The sequence below is a fragment of the Genypterus blacodes genome, unplaced genomic scaffold (assembly GCF_046128005.1).
Source record: "Genypterus blacodes isolate CSIRO-AG114 ecotype Tasmania unplaced genomic scaffold, CSIRO-AGI_Gbla_v1 ptg000112l_1, whole genome shotgun sequence".
Classification (NCBI taxonomy): domain Eukaryota; kingdom Metazoa; phylum Chordata; class Actinopteri; order Ophidiiformes; family Ophidiidae; genus Genypterus; species Genypterus blacodes.
This window is the reverse complement of record NW_027466916.1, coordinates 2,321,321-2,343,018: the sequence shown is the minus strand read 5'-3', so window position 1 is coordinate 2,343,018 and position 21,698 is coordinate 2,321,321. Positions and strand designations below refer to the sequence as shown.

General features: G+C 43.5%; 3 protein-coding genes across 3 annotated transcripts; all 3 read right to left on the bottom strand.

Annotated features, from left to right (window-relative positions):
• Window positions 1-1,578: 1,578 nt before the first annotated feature.
• LOC143009579 (rho-related GTP-binding protein RhoU-like) lies at window positions 1,579-2,435 on the bottom strand. The gene is made up of 3 exons (XM_076161608.1): window positions 2,249-2,435; window positions 2,111-2,169; window positions 1,579-2,025 (listed from the first exon to the last, which is right to left on the bottom strand). Exons 1-3 carry the CDS (start codon window positions 2,397-2,399, stop codon window positions 1,579-1,581), a joined length of 657 nt encoding a protein of 218 aa, XP_076017723.1. The 5' UTR covers window positions 2,400-2,435.
• Window positions 2,436-11,179: 8,744 nt separating this feature from the next.
• Window positions 11,180-12,915, bottom strand: LOC143009496 (glutathione-specific gamma-glutamylcyclotransferase 1-like). Its single transcript, XM_076161492.1, has 3 exons — window positions 12,520-12,915; window positions 12,369-12,404; window positions 11,180-11,646 (listed from the first exon to the last, which is right to left on the bottom strand). Exons 1-3 carry the CDS (start codon window positions 12,691-12,693, stop codon window positions 11,251-11,253), a joined length of 606 nt encoding a protein of 201 aa, XP_076017607.1. The 5' UTR covers window positions 12,694-12,915; the 3' UTR covers window positions 11,180-11,250.
• A 1,177-nt stretch (window positions 12,916-14,092) lies between these two features.
• LOC143009665 (delta-like protein 4) lies at window positions 14,093-21,078 on the bottom strand. The gene is made up of 11 exons (XM_076161725.1): window positions 20,673-21,078; window positions 20,316-20,567; window positions 19,783-19,840; window positions 19,065-19,328; window positions 17,815-17,875; window positions 17,382-17,512; window positions 17,068-17,237; window positions 16,594-16,816; window positions 15,768-16,509; window positions 15,501-15,609; window positions 14,093-15,327 (listed from the first exon to the last, which is right to left on the bottom strand). Exons 1-11 carry the CDS (start codon window positions 20,724-20,726, stop codon window positions 15,322-15,324), a joined length of 2,070 nt encoding a protein of 689 aa, XP_076017840.1. The 5' UTR covers window positions 20,727-21,078; the 3' UTR covers window positions 14,093-15,321.
• Between the last annotated feature and the right edge of the window lie 620 nt (window positions 21,079-21,698).

Below are 21,698 nucleotides of genomic sequence, written 5' to 3'. Positions count from 1 at the left end.
TATATTGAACAGGTACAAAATGCATTTGAGAAATTTAAAACCTCCAAAGTGGTGTTGTGACTCATGATGTGGGTGAAGTCATTGTATACTTCTCTATGGGACTCATGCAGCCTAAAAGGATCAGATAAACGGCTTTTAAACATCTAGGAAGATTACATTACACATTTGTTTAGGACTTCTAATCATCTCAGTTCCTGAATATCTGACATAATAAATTCTGCACAGCCTTGTAAGAGGTCAGAAAGTTTGCAGGATGTTGTAAAAAAACAGTACTCCCACCAGGGTTCAAACCTGGTACTTCCATCCGGAGATGGACGTGTTGCCATATTACACCATAGGAGTTTGAGAGGTTCTACAACGCCTTACAGTGGAGACATGACAGAGTGTAAAGAAATAAGTTTTACCTTCAGACTGTTGTTGGGCAGAGCAATGCTGAAATCAAATGGGAGAAAGTCGGTAAATCAGGCTGTAGAGATGGTTACTTCACTTGTTAATGCTAAAGACTAGCCAACCTAAATTTAACTTTGATGAAAATTGGACATTTCAGTACAAAAATCAAGAGTAACATGTGAAATATTATAATGTTTATGTGTGTGTGTGTGTGTGTGTGTGTGTGTGTGTGTGTGTGTTTATCTATGGGGCCAGGTTTATGTTTGTGAGTGAATTTCCTGAGCTTGGTTTAGTCCACACACGGTGCGCGTAGCTGTAGAGCATTTTGATCGACGCACTCAGCCTAGACACAAATGCGCATGCGTTGTTACAGAGTGAAGGAACGGACTTGTTTTGATAAATGTTTGAATTAATATTTAGTTTATTAATAATTAGTCGTCTGTTTCACACATCTGTTTTCATGCATTCTAGTTATTTTATTGAAAAAAATAGGAATACAAGTTTTGTGAATAGTCAAACGTTTTATTTAATATTTATTGTACTCTAATAGTTTATCTTTATCAACACTTATTTAGATTTATCTACATTTTCGAGGTTAGACGACATAAACATCCATTAACCATTTGGATGACTGAAAAGTACTATAAGTAGTAAATCTGCTTCACTTAAAGCTTTTAAGAAGGTTGATTTTAATTCCCCCTTTGTCGTGTAAACAAGCAGTTCAAAGTACCAGCAGGTGACCATTTGTTCTTTCACACAGCTCTGTAGAATTGCCAATTTGGGGTTTCCCTCCATTTTTACAGTAGTATCACTTTCTACTGCAGCAGCCTCAGACAGGATCCTTTCAGATTTCAGATTTTGCTGAAGAATGAATGAAACACAACCAACTGACCTGAATATTCTATACTGTATGTAATTTATTTTAAAACAAACAAACAAACATTGATAGGGAGAACAAACAACACACAAACCCAAAAGAGATAATGACAGCAGCAGAACATGAATATGAAGTGATTTTGCTAGATTTGAGACAAGATGTCACATTTTCTCCTCTAGGCAGAATGACAGGGTTTTTTCAATCCCATGGCTCCTGCTGCTTTAGTGCAGAAATCATATTCTGCAGAAAGCTAGTTTCTTTGAAAAGCTATTTTGTACATCAACCAAGCTGTGCTCCATCCAAACTCCCCGTCAGATGAAATAGAAGAGTTTCCTCCACCCGCCACGGGAAAAAGTCTTTAAACACTTCAGTAGGTCGAGTTTATGGGATTTCCTGCCAGAGTTCTGCTCCATGGCCGCAAATACAGCACAATCAAACACTTCTTTGAGGTTCTGTTGTGTCAGAGCTGAACACTCCACATACTCATGGGCTCCTATCCTCCTTGCCAGCCTTCTGGCCTTAGAGAAGCGCACAGGTTTGCTGTTGCACTGAGACAGATGAATGAGGATGTTCACATTGTGACGAAGGTCTGACTGAGTCCCAACCAGAACGATGGGAGAGGTTGAGTTGCCCGCACGGATCTGTGGGATCCATTTGGACGTGATGTTATCAAAGGACAGCGGGTTGACAACGCTGAAGCAGAGGATGAAGACGTCCACGTGGGCATAGCACAGAGAGCGCATGTGGCCAAACTCCTCCTGCCACAGATTGAAGAAGTGAGTTTAGAGAAAAGCAAACAGTGAGGTCTCTTAATGAAACCATGAGTCAGATTGGAACGTTTACCTGTCCAGCAGTGTCGATTAGTTTCATACGAGTTGGAATTCCATCCACATGAACTAAACCTGGAAGTCAATGAAACAGAAATCCGTCAAATCCCTCAGGCAAACCAGCTGCTCCCCTTCAAACAAGAAACTCACTTACCAGAAAACACATCAAAAGCTGTCTGTTTGTACTCGCTGTTGTATCCGTTGAAGATGTAACTGATGATCATGCTGGTCTTCCCCACAGCTCCATCCCCGATTAGCATGCAGCTCAGCGCTTCCTTCCGTCTGTTTGGTTTATGGGAGGCCATGATTTCTCATATTATTCCATTCTCCAGGCAGTTTGAACATCCACACAGGAAGGCAGTGCTGTTAATAACACCAGAATCTTCCTGTTGTTCCCCAAAGAGACAGTAAAGGGGGCACCTCTAGTTTGAAAGAACAAAGGCGCCCAATCAGACGAGTCCTCTAAGAACTCTCTGTTTCCATTTGATGTCAATTGACACGGTCACTCCCACAGAGATGGCTCAACCATTTGGAAAGGTCAGCTGATTTGACCTCAAAGAACAATGAATGAAAGAGAAACATTACTGTAGTTCTATACAGACACAGTGTGGCCATGCAAACTCCAGAACACACACAAATATTATGTTTTACACAAAATGAAACTACTATAGATGACATTTACAGTATATTTAATAATTCTGCTGCAGTTTGTGATAAGAATATAAAGCTGGATTAGTAGTAGCTAATCAATAGTATTGATCTAAAGGCTTTAGAATTTTAATCAAAAATTATATTTATAGGAACATTACAGGATTGTTATTGGGGTTTTGATTTTTCTGAAGATGGAAATCAGTTTATCTCTGTCTCACAATTTTATCTGTGATCTTTGTTCAGTTCAGCGCCTGCTAAATTCAGTGTGTTACTGGTTTAGGGCAGTAGAGGGAGCTGTTGCTCCAGCTCCACTCCTGACCACTGTGGGCTTCAATCTAAACTCTTAGTCTTCTGCGCTGCACAATAATATTCCAACTCAAACCCAAGTACACAAAATTATTTGTTGTCCAGGTGTCAATGGAATACACAATATTACAATACAAATATGAATACAAGTACCAACATGAACATCTGAGTTCCACATCAAGAAAACAATATACATGCATTTACAATTAACAGGATGTGTGTGTGTATTCAGATATATATACACACACATATACACACACAATAGCTATACAATACAATACGCACTGTTCATATGAATGGGATGGACACTGTCAACATAACTTCTTGACTGCAGAAGCATTGATAGACCACAGCTTCAGTTTTTGAGCAGGAATCTTCTCTGTGTGAATCATGCTCAGGGGTGAATGAGTTCATAAATAAAAAACAATGGCAAATATTGACAATTTGTCTATGTAATTTATTTATTTATTCATTATAAGCAAGTTTTGGCCCAGAGGAGATGTTGGACATTTTGATCACTGGCCTCTGGTAAATTAAAGGTTAACATTTTCACGCTTCCACAGCTGTACTGCAGGAGAGTTTGTGTGGGCATTGTAAGAAGTGGATTTATAGGGAAACGTTTGGGTTTTAAAATACAGCTTTAAACAAAGTGTTGTTTCTTATCTGTCTGAGCCTGCAGGAAACACGGCGAGCATTGTGTTGCTGGGGCTCTGCTTCCTGTTTGCCTCTGTTTCTCACTCACTCCTTCTCTTCTCCCTTTCCCACCACCTGCGGCGAGAGCGATAGGGTTTTATTCCCCTCGGCAGGAAGACAACATCTGGTCCCCCCCCTCCCTGACATACACACACACACACACACGATGCTACCAGCTCCCATGTTGCACCTCTGACAGCTGTGAGTCACAATGCTGTTCCTTAACCCAAGGTAAATGTCAAACACAGGAAACGGTCTTTAAATATCCAAAGATCTTTTCCTGTGACGGACATTTTTAACATCACACATCAACAAAGCTGTCCTTCAATGCTGCTGATGCAAATACAGACGCCGTTTGACCACTTGCCAGTATTTCTATCCGAAGTAGTACAAAAGGGAAATAAAGGATTAAAGAAGCTCTAAATGTTTCCTTATTGCAGCTTCTTCTCCTTATTGCAGATGTGCTGAGCAGAGTCGCACGCCTTCACCCGGGCAGCAGATGTCAGCAGAGCACTGAGAACCGTTTGGTCAGCGGGAACGGTTTTCCTCGTAAACATGTTTTGTTTCTGCAACCGCCGACTCTGTGCAAAGGGTGATTATTAGCTTTGCATGATGGGAAATACAGAAATGTTTCCTGACACAGATCTGTATCGGTAATCTGCTTAGTATATTGTGTCTCTTTAAGGTTTAGAGGCGCGTGTCCTGATACAGATCCACACACAGTGTAAACCTACACTGCCCTCTGAACCTTCTCCTTAACCTCTGTGCTGACTTGTCTGACCCCTTTGGATTTACATCTGTTAACATGTAAATACCTGAGGAGATCACTTCAAGACCAGCACACACACACACACACACACACACACGCACACACGCACGCACGCACGCACGCACGCACGCACGCACGCACGCACACACACACACACACACACACACACACACACACACAAGCCCCCCAAAGAGACCCCTCCACCTACGCCCCGTTTTTGAAGTAAACATTGTAACCGACTCAATTTCCTGCCTCGCTGCAAATCTGACAACAATAGAGAATCTGTCGGAGAGGTGTTAAAAGATTACGCTCCTCCCTAAGCCTGAGATCAGTGTGTCGCAGACAGACAGGACTGAAAACAAGTGGCTCACACAGAGATGAAGCGATAAACAAGCCATTTGCATAGGATTTCCTGCATAATGTCCCTTTAAGTAGATACTGTCCGAGCTCTTAAGTGGTGAGGATTAGAGGAGATCCCCTGATGGAGACCCTTTCCCCTTCCCCCTTTCCCTTTTTTTAGTCCCTAGGTGTGATTTACACCCTGACACGCTATTAAATACCTTTCAGATGCTGTCTGCGCCTAAAAACCAAAGGTCCCAACCTGCTTATCTGAAGGCAACATCAACATACATCAGTTCTAGCACCTCAGTCTAGTCACCGCACCCAGTGAATCATGGGAAGTCCGACTTATGTGGCTCTCACCCGGCCTTGCTCATGTTCTTGTCTTTCCAGTGGTTGCAGTTGTTATCGTGACAAATTTTCCACAACATCTCGCCATCTTGCGTTAGATCAGTGTGTTTGGATTTATGTCTCCAGCAGCATTATGATATTAGGTTAGGTTAAGTCACCGCGTCCCCATTTCTAAGTAAAGCCTAAGTGTTTCTGGGCTCGGCTTTTGTCCGTCGGCGTGCATCCCCGACAATTTAGTTACTCCTGCTCCATTAAACACTGGCGGGGGTCCAGGGGGCAGCGGGCCTAATCCCACTTTACCCTCCAGAGAGCTATGCGGGGGGGGGGGGGGAGCTCCCTTGTGGGATATACATAGCCCTGCTCCAGAACTGTCAAACAACTATTTTATCCCCATCAAGACGGTGATGTTTACGTCCCTGGTGGTCTCATATAGCAGTGTAACTCAAAAAGGTATTGACAGATTTCAGTGAAGGCAGATTGGACGTGATCGAGATTGGACGTGATCGATTAACTAAAATAGTTATTGGTTCCCACTTATCTGTCTATCTGTCTGTCTGTCTGTCTGTCTGTATACCTGGACATGTTTTCGCAAGTTGTAGGTCGGTGACGACACACTTATGGAATGTCCCAAGCTAAATGCCAGAGCATTCTGTACGTAGGTGTGTCAGATGATGATTCTTTATCCAATGTACAGTTAATGACCCATCGCTTTGTATAAATGTGTCACAACTGAATTCCCCCAGAGACAAAGACAAACACAAAACCACGTCATTGCCTTGCCATCACAATGTTTGATGCGATGCGTTACAAACATTGAACCAGGACCAGCAGGGCTCTCTGCCTTTGGCCTTTGAAGTTTACTTCTTCTCCAGTTTGAACTGGCGTCACATCAGTCCACACAGCAGCACATGTTCTTCTAGAGCGCCATCAGGATCTATTTCAACAGGAAACTTTGCAGCAATAGGCGGACTGCTCTCCAAACAAACACACATCATCACTCTTTGCCATTACACACATGCAATAAGTAGGAGTGCTGGAAAGCCATATCGTAATTATGCAAACAAACTAAAGTTATGCAAACAAACAATGCAGACCTCAGGCTAACGCCACACAATGTTCTAGTTGAACAAGCTCTTTTGTTATGATTACCACCGCATAAATGTCAGCCATTTGTACATTAAGGTCACAACAATACAGAACGTATCTGTATTCTAAAGCAGTGGTTCTCAAACTGGGTTAAATGTACCAGAGATGGAAGGTGGAGTCAGAATCAATGGAAATCCTGCCACAGATAAAAACAGTTGGCCTTAGAAACAGATAAGCTGTCTTATATTAATTAATGGTTATTGGTTCTTTGGTGAGGCGGCGATATGAGGAGGATGTTTTGCTTTGAGAACAACGGCAACAGCCTTCATTTTACTCCATAAAGCATCACAATGACTCTGAATCTGCCTTATTGTGTCCTGCAGAGGCTATACACTATGAAATGGCATCGATATCCGACCTCTGCGAGTGTGTGGGAAACGCAGCAGCCTTTTTCCTGTTCTTTGAGAGAGGACATTCTAGAGAAAAATGGCAGGAAATCTCCAGGGCCTTTTGATTCAGGCCCGGTGAGTGAGTCAGAGCACTGAACAACACGCCGCCAGAGCTCGCAGTGCTCATAACGCCGGGGCCTTGATAATGATTTAAACACTCAAAGAAGCATCTGAAAATGATCCACGGCATTAATTTACATTCATAATGTTGTGATTTTAATATTTCTATCCCACTCTTTCCTTTGCAGGTTCACTTCAGCTCAGTTTAAATTATTAGGCATATTCTTGTGTAGCATCATGACATCATGAAGTTGTGCATATTTACTCCATGGATTAATGACTGGCATATCACGCCTGCCATCTCCTCCTCCTTACATCTTCATCGCACACATTTCAGTCTTTTGTCCACAGGGTGTGGCTCTGAGCGAAAAAATGCTGACGCCTGAAATACATTCTGTCTCTCCGTCTGTCTCTCTATCTCTCTCTCTCTCTCCACAGTGTGTGATAACTATACACAGCTGAGGAAAATACTGGGAATACTGACAGTGGAGTCATCAAAGTTTGAGAAGGAGGAGGGTGAGGAAACACTGAGCGAGGACATGAGTGTTTGAAAGAAGACCGGGAGTAAGAATATTAATGTGAAATAATAATAGCAGAGGTGCACGACAAAGAGAAAGGAGTGAAATTTCAGAATAATAGTAGAAACTTTGTCGTCTGATGTTGTCATGTCATGTCTATACTTGTCTATGTTGTTTCTGCCTTTGCATCCTTATGACAACTAATATATGAAGCAACAACCTTCCTGTTTTGTAATGTTCCACTCCGGAGGATGCAGGTGGAACAACGGCCCAAATCACCACAATAAAGCGATGTCATTTCAATCCACTGTCAATAAATGTATGACAACAATAGAGAGGTACATTTGATTCTTCTGTAGCTGAATAGGCAATAAATGTTTTTGTATTATAATGATCCCTTTCCTCCAAAAAGACAAAGCTGACTCTACAGTTCATGTTTTCACTCCACACATTATACCGCAGGCCATGTGCAGTTTCAAAACACGTCAAGGTTTCAAGTCTAAACAAATACAGAGACGATTTCAAAGTGCTGTTTCACCTTCGGGGCCCGAAACGAAACGCCCAGGCAGCTGCGGTGTGTAAATGAGATGAAGGAAATGAAATTAAGAGCAGTAAAAGTGTCATTCCTCAGGGACGGGCCAGGCTAATGAAGGAGGGGGAAGGGGGGAGGCCCGGACTTTAATTGGGTGAGACCCTGTAACAGTCCTCCGTCCCCCACGTAAACAGATTGGATTAGAAACTGCAGCGGGTGTGAGTCATGAGAAGAAAAGACTCTTTGATCGACCAACAGCCATGACGAATAGATTCATAAAGGCGTTTATCATTGCACAATGATTGAGAGACTTGGACTGGATGTTCTTTTCTCGTCGGTACACAAACACATGCACACACCCAAATCTGCACAAACACATGCTCACACCTAAATCATTCTGTTCTGCGTGGGTCAGAGTGCAACATCAAGCAGAATATTGGCCAGATTTGCAGTGCAGGATGCAGGTCTTCCAGTCTGACATATGGATCATTTGTTTAAGGCTCTGCTGTGTTGACGGATAGATGGTTGAAAGAAGCCCTGTGGTTTACTGCAAAATCATTATCCATTGTTTGTGTCTCAGTGATGGACACTGTTAGTGGCCGCACAGCACTCGTGTGCGCTGGCACGAGCCCACAGAGGGGTGAGGCGGCCCTTAGTGGGCAGAGCTGACCTGAGGTTACGGCCCCAAATGGAAATGCTATGCTCTAAAGTGGAAGGAACCATTACAGGCCCAATCAGTTTCTCTTTAACGCTCTTCAGCCCTCGAATGACCAACCCAAGGTCATGGGTCGTAGTTCAGTCTGGGTACACATTAGCATGCAGGTGGAGGCCCAGGCTGGATGAGTGGTGGTGATGCTTTCAGAGTCGTGGGATGACGACACACATCCAGGGGACTTGACCCCAGTCCCCACTTTGCGACCTCAGCATAATCAATAATAATGATTTTGACGAGCATACAAAGCACAGTATAACCATCTATATCTTTATCTATATTTATTGCATAGCTTCATATCCACTGAGAATAAGCTAATAAAAATCATCTATCACATCGTCCTCATATCTCCCCTGTGGTTTCTCCAAGGAGCCTGATCAGTTTTGAGAGGAGCTTTTATTGATTGACTAATCTCTATTGATTGATTCTACAGGAGCTGCCTCATCCAGGTTTTAAATAAGAAGAAATGAAAAAATTTGAATATTTTTCCAGATTTGTTTTAAACGTTTTAAATTAGTGATATTTCAGCCTTTGTAAATGTCATTGTTACTATTTTAATTATTATGTATCATGTATCATGTATACGTATCTCAGGTGATAAAGGCTGCAGAGCAGCTGGTCTGACACAGCTCTAAAAATAGAGTTCTTGTCAAACAATCAAGACAATAAGGGAACCTGTGAGCAAGGCAGCAGGAGAGAGAGCCCACATGCATCACAAAGTGGATGCATGTAGTGGATCTACTTAAAGAGTAATGGAGTCCATGTAGCACCTTGGACCAAATTCAATTTGAATGGAAATGTAAGATTAGAGGCACCAACTAAAAAATCTTCGACTAACATTAAAGATTGATAATACGCCCATGAGAAACACATTCAAATCATAAAGCTTTTCTTTCTTAATGCCCTGCCATAAACATTACATTACATAACGATCATTTGGCAGACGCTTTTATCCAAAGCGACTTACATTACGTTACGTTACCACCCTTCGCAGAGGGGGGAGCAATTGAGGATTCGGTGCCTTGCTCAGGGGCACCTCGGCAGGGGCTCGAACCGGCGACCCTCTGGTTCCCAAGCGGAAGCTCTACCCAGTGAGCCACTGCCTCCCAAAACATTTATCAAATAACATATATTATAGGTTTTCCTTTCTTATAGAGAAATCGATTCTGTATTAACACTGTACAACACCCACTTAAGTTATCGCAAGGTTCTTGTCCTTCGTCATGAACAAAACAAATACAGGCGACTCAGAGGTAAACACTAGGTAACCTGGTGGTGCCTTTCCTGGAATGGTACACACACACACACATACACAAAAACATACACGTTTGTGGTTGCCAGACTGTGATCTCATGGCAGTAGTTGGGCTGCTGTGACATTCTGTGCTGTTCCTTGTCTGCTCATCAGCTGACCACAGCAAAAGAAGGCACCACCTCACAACACGCCTCTTACGTAACACTGGTTAATATAGATTGTGCACACACGAGGAGTAGTCTTGACCGTTGCACCATACATGTGCTGCTGTGCTGTACATGTATTTATTTACTCGCTGAACTGCACGTTTTCCCATTTTCACCTCATGGACCTTTAGCCCAGTTTCTGCTGCTTCAAATGAAACTCTGTGCATTTTGCAACCTGGGATGGAACGTCTCTCCTTTTTTTCTTTCTCCTGGTATGTGGCACATGCACGTGTTGGAGCAACGTGACCAAACCTCAGACAGGGAGAGAAAAACCTGCCTGCACCCCCACCAACACCCGTGACCCATATACTGTATGCTCTGTCTTTACTTCTTGCACAGTGTGAGAGACTTCCAGCACTGAAACCACAATCTGTGTTTGTTTCTGCTTATCTGGCATGTTTGGGGCATTCCCCTTCCCACAGAAATCACAAAAAGCTCTGTAAGTTTGATCAAAGCCTGGACACACAACACAACTTATAGACTGAGGCCAGGCCAGAGGTTAATGAGCTGATCAGAACATCTGCCGACAACTAAAAGGACTTACTGCATGGACTTTTGCAGTGTGTTTTGGCTCTGTGTGTGTGTGCCTGCCCTCAGCTCAGTCAGGATACGGCAGTAATTCCTAGAAACCAGCTGTACATTCAGACAAACGTTAGTCAATACTGTCTATAGGGAAACCACAGGGACATAAATGGAGTATTATGGAAGTAACTGATGAAGAGTGTTTACTGTACCTGCATGTCAGTATTTAAATACACAAAGCAACATTCTACCAATTATTGTTTTATTCAAACAAACAGGTAGAAAAAAAGAACATTCAGTTGTTTCTAAGTTCCTTTTATAACAAAGGTTTAAGTAAATCATTTTAAGGCACCCAAACATTAAAGTAACATCATTTGCATACATTAGCTTATGAAGAAGAGAATACAGACTACACATTTGGAAAACATTTCTTCTAGTTGCAGCAATAAAATGGCAAAAATAAAACATCAAATGTAAAGTGCGGAGGACCATGGGATAACGTTGTATGGTTACCTAGCAACCTCAGGACTGTTTCCCACCTAAAGCATCACTACCGTCCACCAACATTTAATGGAACAAAGTCACAATAATTTGATTATTAAAAACCTGTCTGCATTTCCCTTTTTGCGCGTTAAAGAACAGGATATTGCTGTTTCAATCCCTTTTCAAGATTGGAGTGTTTTTCTTTGGTACCCAGCATGTGAAGGATTATTGGTCAGGGGACTTGAGCCCCTGTGAGTTCAATGTAAAGGCTAAAGCGGCGGCCTCGATGGAGAAGAGGTGGTCGTCCTCCACCTCGGGACAGTGACGTCTCATGAAGTCTGCCAGGCGGAGCAGGTACTCGATGTTGTGGCCCGTGTTGCCGCTGCAGATGGCGATCTGGGCGCCAATCTCCATGTTGGAGGCCGGGCCGAGGTAGATGGGGTTATCAGAGTCGGCGATGTAGACGAGGGCCAGTAGCGAGCCCTGACCTTTCTCTCTGGGGTTGAACTCCACCATTTCGGAGAAGTAACCCCCCTTTTCATTCTCTCTCATATTCAGGTACTTAAGGCACTCTTCCATATGGGAGTCAGTCACTTCATAGGCCACTCCCCATGTGCAAGCCTGCAAGGAGAAACACACACATGTGAGTGTTTGCCGGTCAGTGTCCACGTCTGATTGGCAAGTGCCACATGTGCAAGATAACTTCTGTTTGGTTGACGAGTTTGGTTTGCAGTTTTGAAGGAGATAAAGATGAGCTCATCACACAATCAGTTTGAGAACTGACTGTCATATGATTAACAGTCATATCTAAGTTGTAATTAAATTGATGTGAATCATACAAATCAAACACGGAGCTCCTATCTTCCTGAGGATCTTCAAAATCTACAAACTGGTTCATCCGGTTCTGAGTTTGACAGTGTACATATATTAAACTCAAGTGTCCTCACTTTTCCGCTTGACTTAACATCTGACATACAGCCACTCTATGCATATTTAGGTTTCATATTCAGCACGAGATGTACAGAACACACCATGAACACTATTTGCATGTTTGTTTTCGTCCTGCTGTCCTCCTTCAGTCCCAATCCTACTTCTCACTCACTCACTCTTTCCCTTTCTTGTGTTCTTTCTCCTCTGTCTTTCCTTCTTTCTTTCATCCAACCCTTCCCCTCTACTTATATGTTTGTTGTTCTCACTTGAATATGTGAATAAATCTCTCCACACTCTAATGTTGTACTGCTACTGTCTTTCTGACTTCTTCCAGCTGCACTGATGCAACTCCTGTTGCATGTTGTGAAGTATTAAAATAGCCTTTGAGCTTTGAGAACAAGACACATACATACCTCCTGATCCTGTAACAGTGTCACCACCCTGCCAGGCTTTGGGGGAACAAACACACACACACGCCAGGTTAGCACACCACACCAGCAGAACAATTAGATATTCCAGCAAAATTTGCAACAATAAAGCCAGAGGAATGCAAGGCTACACAACCTTTTCATTGTCTCCTCGATAGAAATTGTCCCCGTGCCAGAATCGTCTTTTATATCCTCTAATGTAGCCGACTTTCCTCCTCTTGAAGGGGAAACCAGGATTCCACACTAAGGATCCATAGCCAAATATCCACAGCCCGCTCTTTCTAAACTCAGAAATCTCCTGTCGCTTCATCCTTCGCCTGGCTGCGACTCAAAACGACTCAGACGCTGTTGTGTTGAAGTTTTTCTTCAAGAATCTACACGTGTCTGTCCCCGATCATCCTCCCCCCCGCTGTGCATTAAGGTCTAAGTCTGAGTCTTGGCTGGGACGGCGGAGGGAACAGCTGTGTGTATTATTGCGCCCCGTGCAGCTCAAACACCACTTGAGTCTCTGGGTATTTACCGCTTCTCTGCCGGCTCAAGATGCGCCAACACGTGTATTTGTTGTTCGGGGCGAGTCAGGGGCGACAGCTCCCGGCCAATGAGATGGGAGAGGGGCGGGGTTTATATGTACGAACGGGCCAATCAGGAATGAGTGGGGACCTCGTGAGCTCGGCCAAGGAAAGAAAAGGAACATCCAAGAAAACAATCAGGAATATTTCAAAATGTTCTCTCTCTCTCTCTCTCTCTCTCTCTCTCTCTCTCTCTCTCTCTCTCTCTCTCTCTCTCTCTCTCTCTCTCTCTCTCTCTCTCTCTCTCTCTCTCTCTCTCTCTCTCACACACACACACACTATTTTTAACCCGGGTCTATCTTTCTCTGCATCTAATCCCATTAGTTATAAACAGAGCCGTTAATCCGGTTGTGTGTTCCTTGGTTCAAGATCATTGCCAGTCTGCAGGGTGCCGAGGTGTGTGTGACACCCTGTAAGCTTGTTCACCCACAGGCCCGGTACTCATCAGCGCCGCTTTGAAATCATGTTTGCTCTGCTTAACTGGATTGATGACATACTGTAAGTAGTGGATGAATGGCATGATGGCAACAATGGTATAGGATGAGTTTGATCCTCCTCAACTCAACTCACACCGAGCGAAGTGCCCCCAAGTGGTAGTGAAGGACATTGCTCCATTCTGCAGGCAGCCTGATGCTGTATACAGGATTAGAGGCACTCAGGATTGTGGATTTGACCAAAAAGTGCAAGTTATGCTCAACGTGCAATGACCGTTTGTCTCATCTCATTTTATCATATGTTCAATACCTATCGGCGCATTCACTGACCCCCCCATGCAGCAATAATGGGGTGTGGGGGGCTGTCCAGTCCCTCCAGCAGATCCAGAGACTTGGAAGTGCTGGAGGGACCATCAGTCCTGCAGCAGCAACAAATCACACGCCGAGTTTGTCCTTACACCTTGTCCTAACGACCGCCCGCGATGATAAACTGTGGAGATAATTCATCATATCTACTCTGGTCCTTTCTGCCAGCGAGTCTCAGTTATCAGAGATGTGACAGCTGGAGATACTGCAGCCCAGTGGAAGTAATGAGTCTATTTCCAGAGCGGTTACGTAAAAAGACCACAAGAACTCTTTTATTTTCACATACAAATCTTTTTTTTTTCTTTTTTCTTTTTTAAATATATGTCTTTTGTTTGAGCAATTCCTTTACAATTGCTGCCAATTACAATGCTGTCCACTGAATGATTGCTAGCACATTGATTTCACATCACACCGACACAGACATGGAATCATGTTACAATGCCAAATATCACCGAGACAATGAAGCCACTTCCACACCAGCTGAAACTAAGTCAGGATCCTAGATGATTCCAACATTTACTCTATCTGACCACTTAGTCAACCACCAACAAACAGACAGTGTACCAGATATGTATTCTTTGTTGTTTTTCTTGTAAAAAATAAAATAAAACACTAACAAACGCTTTAAAAATAAATTCACCTTTTTGGGGTATCAACTTAAGAACAAATGTACAATTCATACTTCTAATCTCAATGTATAAATATACATTATATACAAAATAATCTTATAAAACATAGAAAGAGAAAGATCAGTGCTTCATATTCTTAAATTACTAATGAAATACTAATCTTACAAAATAACATTATTGGTTCAGTAATTTTAGTTGAAGGCGTCCTTGGTACGATAGTCACTTCCTGTGTGTCTTTGTCTCTATGGGTCATCTTGCATATGAGGCCCCATCATGAATTGCATCAACTGATTTTTTCCATTCCCCCGTCTTGTTGTGCAAAGGAATCAAGATAAACTGGGCCACAATGTTTTGTTGTCCTCCATTTTAAGGCGTCGTGATCTGGGCTGCATACATTCTTTATAAAACAAAAAAAAAAGGTTTTGATTTACAAAATTGAGAAGCCTAAAATATTCCTCAAAAATGAACCGTTTTCAGTAGTTTCTTTTTGTTGTTGTTGTCGTCTCTTTTTGATTTAGCACAATTCTCATTTTTGCTTGCATAGCGCATCGCCAGGCCACTAAAACAGGAAAAGGCTCGCTCCTTCCTCAGGCTTGTTGGCAGTAAAGTTGATTTGTTTGATTGCCGATTACTGCAGTAAGCTGGACAGGAGCGCGTGGAGAAAGTAGCTCTCCTGCTAATCAACACACAGGTATAAACATCTTGGCTTGTTGCCCTTGGAGTCCGACTTGCTCGTGAGCCGCCGCAGTCCTTTCAGTCTTTTACATTCTAATAAAAACTAGTAGCTTCAGTTCTATTGCATTCAAAGAGCTCACTGGCTCCGTCCAGTTATCAAGTTTTCAAGAGCAGCAACTTGCATTTAAATAAATCCCAGTCTCTCCACACTTGTAAACAGTCTGCAAGAGATCCAACGCCGACAATTAATCCCGTCTTCCATTTATTATACCTGAGGGAGAGCGAGAGAGAGAGAGCAACTGGGTGATTATCTCAGCAGGAGAACATCATGTCGTACACACATGTGCAGGGGTAATTAATACTTCATGATGAAAGAGGCTCATGCACAGAATAAACAGGAAAACGGATTCATTATATTCTGTGTGTAGAAACATAAACGCTTACCTCGGTTGCTATGATGCATTCGTTTTTCTCCTCTGCTATTACAAACACAGACTGGTAGACTGAATTTCTGGAAGAACATATTGTTGATATTGTACACTCCGGCCTTTCACTGTGGAGCAAAGAGAGTTCATGTCGGTTATTTAGCACAAAAACAGAAAGGATACTGAAGGTTACAATCACCCGTAACACTATAAAAAGATTAAACGGGAGGAGGAAGAAAAAGAATTGGACATAAAAACTTCAACGGCTGCTTCTCTTTGATCTTACCTGTACTTTCTACTCAAAGTCTTTTTGTCTTCTATTGTCTTTTCACAGTTTTCATCTTTGTCCAAAAGGGACAGTTCATCCTTGTACCCCGTGGAGGCTTTGTAGTCTAGGTGGTAGTGGTTGATGTGTTTGTGGTTGGACTTTTCTCTGGGACAGTCCACCTCCAGATCTATCTTTTTATTGGTGTTCTTGAGCTCCAGAGTAGAGATCAGGTTCTCCCTCTGGAAGTCAACCTTAGAGAGGTTGTTCATGGTCTCCGCGTCCTGCTCCAGGTTCCTCTGCTTCCTGACGTGGCGGATTAAGACCACGACCATGCAGAGAAGCACCAGGAGGGCCACCAAGCCTATTCCCAACATGATGGCCGCCAAACTCAGCCCCTCGATGGGCTCCGGGCTTCTGTTGGGGCTGGGTGCGTTGGCTGAAGGCACGTCGGCCAACTGGCACTGGGTGCCGTTGTAGTGGGCGGGGCAGACACAGACGGGCTTCCCTTTGGGTCCGGCGGCGCAGGTCCCTCCGTTCAGGCAGGGCTGAGAGGCACAGCGGTCCGTGGGCCGGTCGCAGTGATGGCCCGTGTACCCCTGCGGGCAGGTGCAGGTGTAGCCGTTGATGCGGTCTATGCAGGTGGAGCCGTTGGCGCAGGGGTTGGTGGCACACTCGTTGATGTTGATCTCGCAGCGCAGACCGGCAAATCCAGAGCGGCAGCTGCACTGTCGGAGGTTACCATTGATCACGCAATGTCCACCTGCGCAACACAAAACAGTCCATGTAATCCCTCTTCGCTTTAGATCATTTCAAATTTGAGGAAATGCAGAAAATGCTGATTTACCATTGGTGCATTGCAGTGAAGTACATTTATCCACCTTCTTCTCACAGTTGAGCCCAGTGTATCCTGCTTGACATTCACACACGTAGCTTTGCCCGTTTCCCTGCTCTGCGCACTTCCCCCCATGGAAGCACGGCGTATCCGCACAGGTCAGCTTCTTGTGTTCACAATGTGATGTCTCCTCAAAGCCCGGCGGGCACTTGCACCTAAATCCACTCTCCGTCTCCTGCAGGCACAGAGATATGAACTTTATCACCAAGTGTCAGATTTTGCTTATCACACAAAATTCACGACAAAATTCATGCATTAATTTGTCCTCCGTTTGAATTCTATTTACAGTACAGACTCTGTGAACTGGGTCATCCACTGACTCGACAATTGGCAGCATCCTCCTGGACTTGCAGATAGACCGAGGCAAAAACAAAAACAGGAAAGCCTGTGTTGTGGGAAAGGAGAGAGAGAGACTTCCGGACTCACCAGGCAGTGGCCTCCGTTGCGACAGGGCTGGCTGTCACACTGCCTGACCTCAGAGTCACAGTTAACCCCGGTGAAGCCTGGCAGGCAGGTGCAGGTGTAGCTCCCCTGGCCTGTGTTCAGACACGTGGCCCCGTTGGCACAGGGTTTGTGATGGGTGCAGTAGTTCAAATCTGTAAACAAACGGGTGGAAATATGACTAACCGCTCCTGCTTTGAGGCAACAGAGATTTGTTGTCTAACAACACAGCGGCAATTCATCAACGAGCATCATTCGTGTAGTTATTACTTTCTTGTTTTCGAAGAAAAGCGACTCACCTTGGTCACAGAACATGCCTCCCCAGCCCTCTTTGCAGGTGCACTGGCCCGGCTTGTCGCAGGTGCCGTGTTTGCAGGAGGGATGGCGTTTACACACATCACAAAACAGGCCTTGCCAGCCCTCTCTGCATCTGTCTCACACAAACAATATACAATATAACTGTGGGTTCCAACCAACAAAGGGCTCTTTCTGTAGTAAAAGCTGCACACATGCCGCTTGCTTTCATGACAAAAGAAAAAGTCTAATCATTGTTACTATGAAAATAGCAATATTTCAACACATGGTCAAATATGTGGAGGGTTGTTTTAATCACTATAATTACTTGTAGTTACTATAATATACATATATAGAAATGGTTATATGTCTGTAACTTCTTATGGTTAAGATTAATATCAAGAGGGTAATTATACTAAAAATTAAATGAATACTCACTTGCACTCTCCAGGTAATGTGCAATTTCCATTATTTTCACTGCAGCCCTCAAGACATATCGCTGTAGATAAAAAGAGAGGGAGAAAAGGGAAAGAGAGATAAGGCTCAGGATCTACCAAAACTCAATTTAGCATTAATAAAAAGCACTTAATGTGGCACTTATCACCTGTAAATGTGTTCTCCCCTCAGTAAAACCTATTACCTGCTCGTTTTAATGAAAAACACCCCCCTCCCATTCCGTGTGCGTGTGTGTTTGTGAGACATTGATTTCGCGCGGTTAGCAGCGTTAACCCGGCTGGTTAGCGCGGAGCAGATGCTTTACTCTGTAAAAAGCAGGACAGCTGCTCCATTGTTGTCGGTGGGCAGTTCGAGTCCCGCGTGCAGCTGCCGCCAGGCCGCTTTAACAATAGAGCCGCAATTTGGTGGCGCGTGGCGGCCGATAATGCCGCGATTAACCCCGGCGCGTGCTGCCGCGCGACCAACGCCCCGGATTATAGGTGGCTAGCACGCGCCGGGGGAGCAGGCACAGCCAGGTAGCCCCCCCCACGCCCTCCTCGCGTGACACTTTACTCAAATCTGATTGGCTGACACACAAACGCTCGCGCAGGTAGGCTTCTTTTGATGTGTATGTGGGGAAGAATAACAAAAACAAAAACGTAAATAAATGCCCTAAGTCTACCCAAACAGGTACAGCAGAGAAAACAGACAAGACTGAACAGTGAATTATTTTCTCCTAAATGTTCCTTATTTAAGCAACGTTACAACTTTCTTGAATCAAAACCTCATTTTCTCACGCTACTTTCCTTTACATTCAAGGAGAATAGGCATTAATTAACCCATTTCCTCTAAAACAGCTGAGTAAGAGGTTTTGCATTATGTATAACAATGGTGTTTTGTAAAGAGGGTCATAGGTCTACAGTATATTGCCTTTCTGCTTATCACACATATACTTCACAGGAGACATTTTGACAAATCAAAACACATTAAGGATGGTTGCATTCCATTTAGTTGGGAGCACAGTTCGTAGGCCTTAACAGTGCAACTTCTAAATAGAATCCAGCCATTGAAAATCATCTAAATTACACAGAAAGCTGTCGGCCTATCTCTCTCCCTCCCTCTCTCTCAGGCGTGTCTCATTCTGAAGCACACTTGAGGAAACAATGTGGGCCCTCACCTATACTCTGACTTTGTGACCTTTCATGAGAAACAAAGATAAGTGTCCATATGGTGTCTTTACTCTGATTGCTTACGTTCTTGGCAGTATTCTCCCTTCCATCCTGGCAGACAGGCTTTTTGCCCGTCGGGCTTGCAGGTGTAGTGGCCAAAATGGTCGTCCCTTGGAGCACATATTTTGGAACAAGTGTCCCCGTAGTAATTTTCATTGCAGATGAAGCGGTATGAGTACCTTAGCTCCGTCTGCATCCTGCTCTGCACATCCTGGGACCACTCATGCCCTATTCCCAACTTTTTTTGGATGGCAAATGAACTAATCAAGAAATCAGGGTTGGTGGTATCTGTGAGGAACACAACAGCATGTATGAGTTTAAAGTTGACATCCATGAATTATTCTTTCAATGATTTGTGTGTAATTCATTCAAATGTCCTGTTCCCTTCACATGTTTATTCTCCTGTTATGAAGGACTTAGCATAAAGGTGTAAAATCCAGGAAAAGGCTGTCAAAGGATTTTTGGCAACGCTTCACATTCTCACTTAAGCCTGTACACTTTCCCATGCCAAAAATAAACTACGGGAAGTGCAATTGTGTTGGAGAGATTCGACTGTAATGAATTGCTGTGTGACTCATTTGACATCCTAATAAACACGAATCCATGACGCCGGGAGTACAGATACATTTTCCAGCACTTTATAGGTTAAGTGGGGGTTGTTGGTGATATAAGTCACATAGCCTCCTACAGTACACCGACATGTCTCCCTCTAGTGGTGAGAGTAAAACGTGCATCTCCTCACCTCCAGGCTGATCCGATGCAGGAGAATACCAGGCTTCAGTAACTAAAGAGAAAGCGCCCTGTGGGGACAATTCAGGGAATTAGCGTCACCAGAAAAGTGAAATTATATAAATGACACAATTCATTTGCACATTGTTTTGCACTAAACATTTTTTGGATTAAAATATTTTTTGATTGTGTGTTGATTTCTTCTTTTTCTACCCTGTCAAAGCCAACAGGAGAGACTTGGAAAAGGTTCCAAAGTGTTCCCATTGCAATTAAATTTCACCATAATTTACGAGAAATTATTCTAATTAAATGACACTATATCTCATTATATCTCCAAATAAACCATGTATAAGGATGCAAACACAATAAAATTGAGTAGTTGAAATGGAAAAAGTCATGCATTAGAATCATAAAAAGAAATAAATAGATGTTTACAGTTCGCTTCCCTCACCTCCTTCTTTCATCTAAATTCTTTGCAAATTAAACAACAAAAATGCGCGTTAAAATCCCACTAGATGGTGTTTACAGCAGTACAGGCGCTCTTACCGGCCAGGTGAAGTTGAGCGGCAGACGCAGCCTGCCGTGCTGCTGGATGCTGAAGGAGTCGGTGCCCAAAGTAGGTGTGGTGACGGAGCCGAACAGATAGTCCCCGGGGGAGACTACAGTCTGGTAGTTCTTCAAGTAAACCCTGAAAAAGGTCCTGCAGCCCGACGCGCCGCAACTGAGTCCGTTTGCCAGCAAACCGTTAGTATTCTGAAAGTGATGGAGCTCGATCTCGAACACACCTGATCCCAGAACCTGAAAGACACACACAGTGAGCACGGCACACACACACACATGGAACATCATGGGGTGTATGGAGTAAAAACTTCCCAGTTTGCATGAAAATTTAGAAATATATACCTGAGTAAATAATGTTACAACGATTGCGAGGATAGAGGTGAACCAAACGGCCATTCTTTAGCGTTTGATGTGCGTATCCTTTAAAAATCAAGCTGACCTCCTGCAGAAAAAAAGCCGCTATTCCAACGAAAACGAAGGTTTAAAAAAATAAAGCGATGAGAATAAATATAATCCTTCCTCCAAAGCTTGTGTTTGGAATAAGATGCAGCTCCACAATCCGTATCCAGAAGTTGGGAAAGACCAAGTTATCCAGAGGTTAGACAAGTGTCAGTAACGTCAATATCCACAAGTTAGTCATTCTTCTGTCTTTCTGTTGTCCGTCCATCGTGCCGATATGCTGCGTGAGTTCAGTGTGCTGGTGCGTGTGGTGCAGAGATGCGCGCATATGGTGGAGCATCGGCGCAAACTGACGCCTAATGAAGGATGTTTGACGTCCCTCCCAGCTTATATAGCGGGGTGTAGTGTCATTAGAGACACTGTCTGTCAGCACTAAGCCCCGCCCACTCTCTGCCCCCCGCACAGGCCTGCTTACTCGGGTTTTAATTCAGTCTTCATTCATAATCATGCAGAGGTAGAGATAATGTAGAATGGGACTCACCGGATCTAGGATGGACATGGAGCAAGATCAACACATGCTGAATGTAAAACAAAGCTGGAACACACATTTTTAGTTCACAGATTATGTCAAATTAGGTCAGTGAGTCATTTTTGGGGCTTTTTTTTTCGTTAGGAATGGATGATCATCGTACATCATGCCAACTCTTCCTCTCTTGTTTCTGTTATTTGCTTTAGATAGAGAGAAGATAACATCACAGCTGAATGATAATGAATCCACAACCACAACACTTCAATTTATACACATTAATGAATTCAAACATTGAAATTACTAAATTTTTGGAAACATTTGAATATAACATTTGACTATTTTTGTTTCTATTGGGGAATGTATTCAGAGACGCTTACACAACATGAACACACACACACACGCACACACATTGAATGTCGGAATGAGTACGTCACGTGAAA

Excerpts from the sequence above, each read along its gene's own strand:
- LOC143009496 (XM_076161492.1), bottom strand. The coding sequence starts at position 12,693 with ATGAAGCGACAGGAGATTTCTGAGTTTAGAAAGAGCGGGCTGTGGATA. Across the intron at positions 12,405-12,519 it reads ATCGAGGAGACAATGAAAAG|CCTGGCAGGGTGGTGACACT; the intron begins GTTGTGTAGCCT and ends GTTCCCCCAAAG. Across the intron at positions 11,647-12,368 it reads CACTGTTACAGGATCAGGAG|GCTTGCACATGGGGAGTGGC; the intron begins GTATGTATGTGT and ends TTCTCCTTGCAG.
- LOC143009665 (XM_076161725.1), bottom strand. The coding sequence starts at position 20,726 with ATGGCCGTTTGGTTCACCTCTATCCTCGCAATCGTTGTAACATTATTT. Across the intron at positions 17,513-17,814 it reads ACATTACCTGGAGAGTGCAA|ATGCAGAGAGGGCTGGCAAG; the intron begins GTGAGTATTCAT and ends TGTGTGAGACAG. Across the intron at positions 16,510-16,593 it reads TTCACTGCAATGCACCAATG|GTGGACATTGCGTGATCAAT; the intron begins GTAAATCAGCAT and ends TGTGTTGCGCAG.
- LOC143009579 (XM_076161608.1), bottom strand. The coding sequence starts at position 2,399 with ATGGCCTCCCATAAACCAAACAGACGGAAGGAAGCGCTGAGCTGCATG. Across the intron at positions 2,170-2,248 it reads AGCTTTTGATGTGTTTTCTG|GTTTAGTTCATGTGGATGGA; the intron begins GTAAGTGAGTTT and ends ATTGACTTCCAG. Across the intron at positions 2,026-2,110 it reads TAATCGACACTGCTGGACAG|GAGGAGTTTGGCCACATGCG; the intron begins GTAAACGTTCCA and ends AATCTGTGGCAG.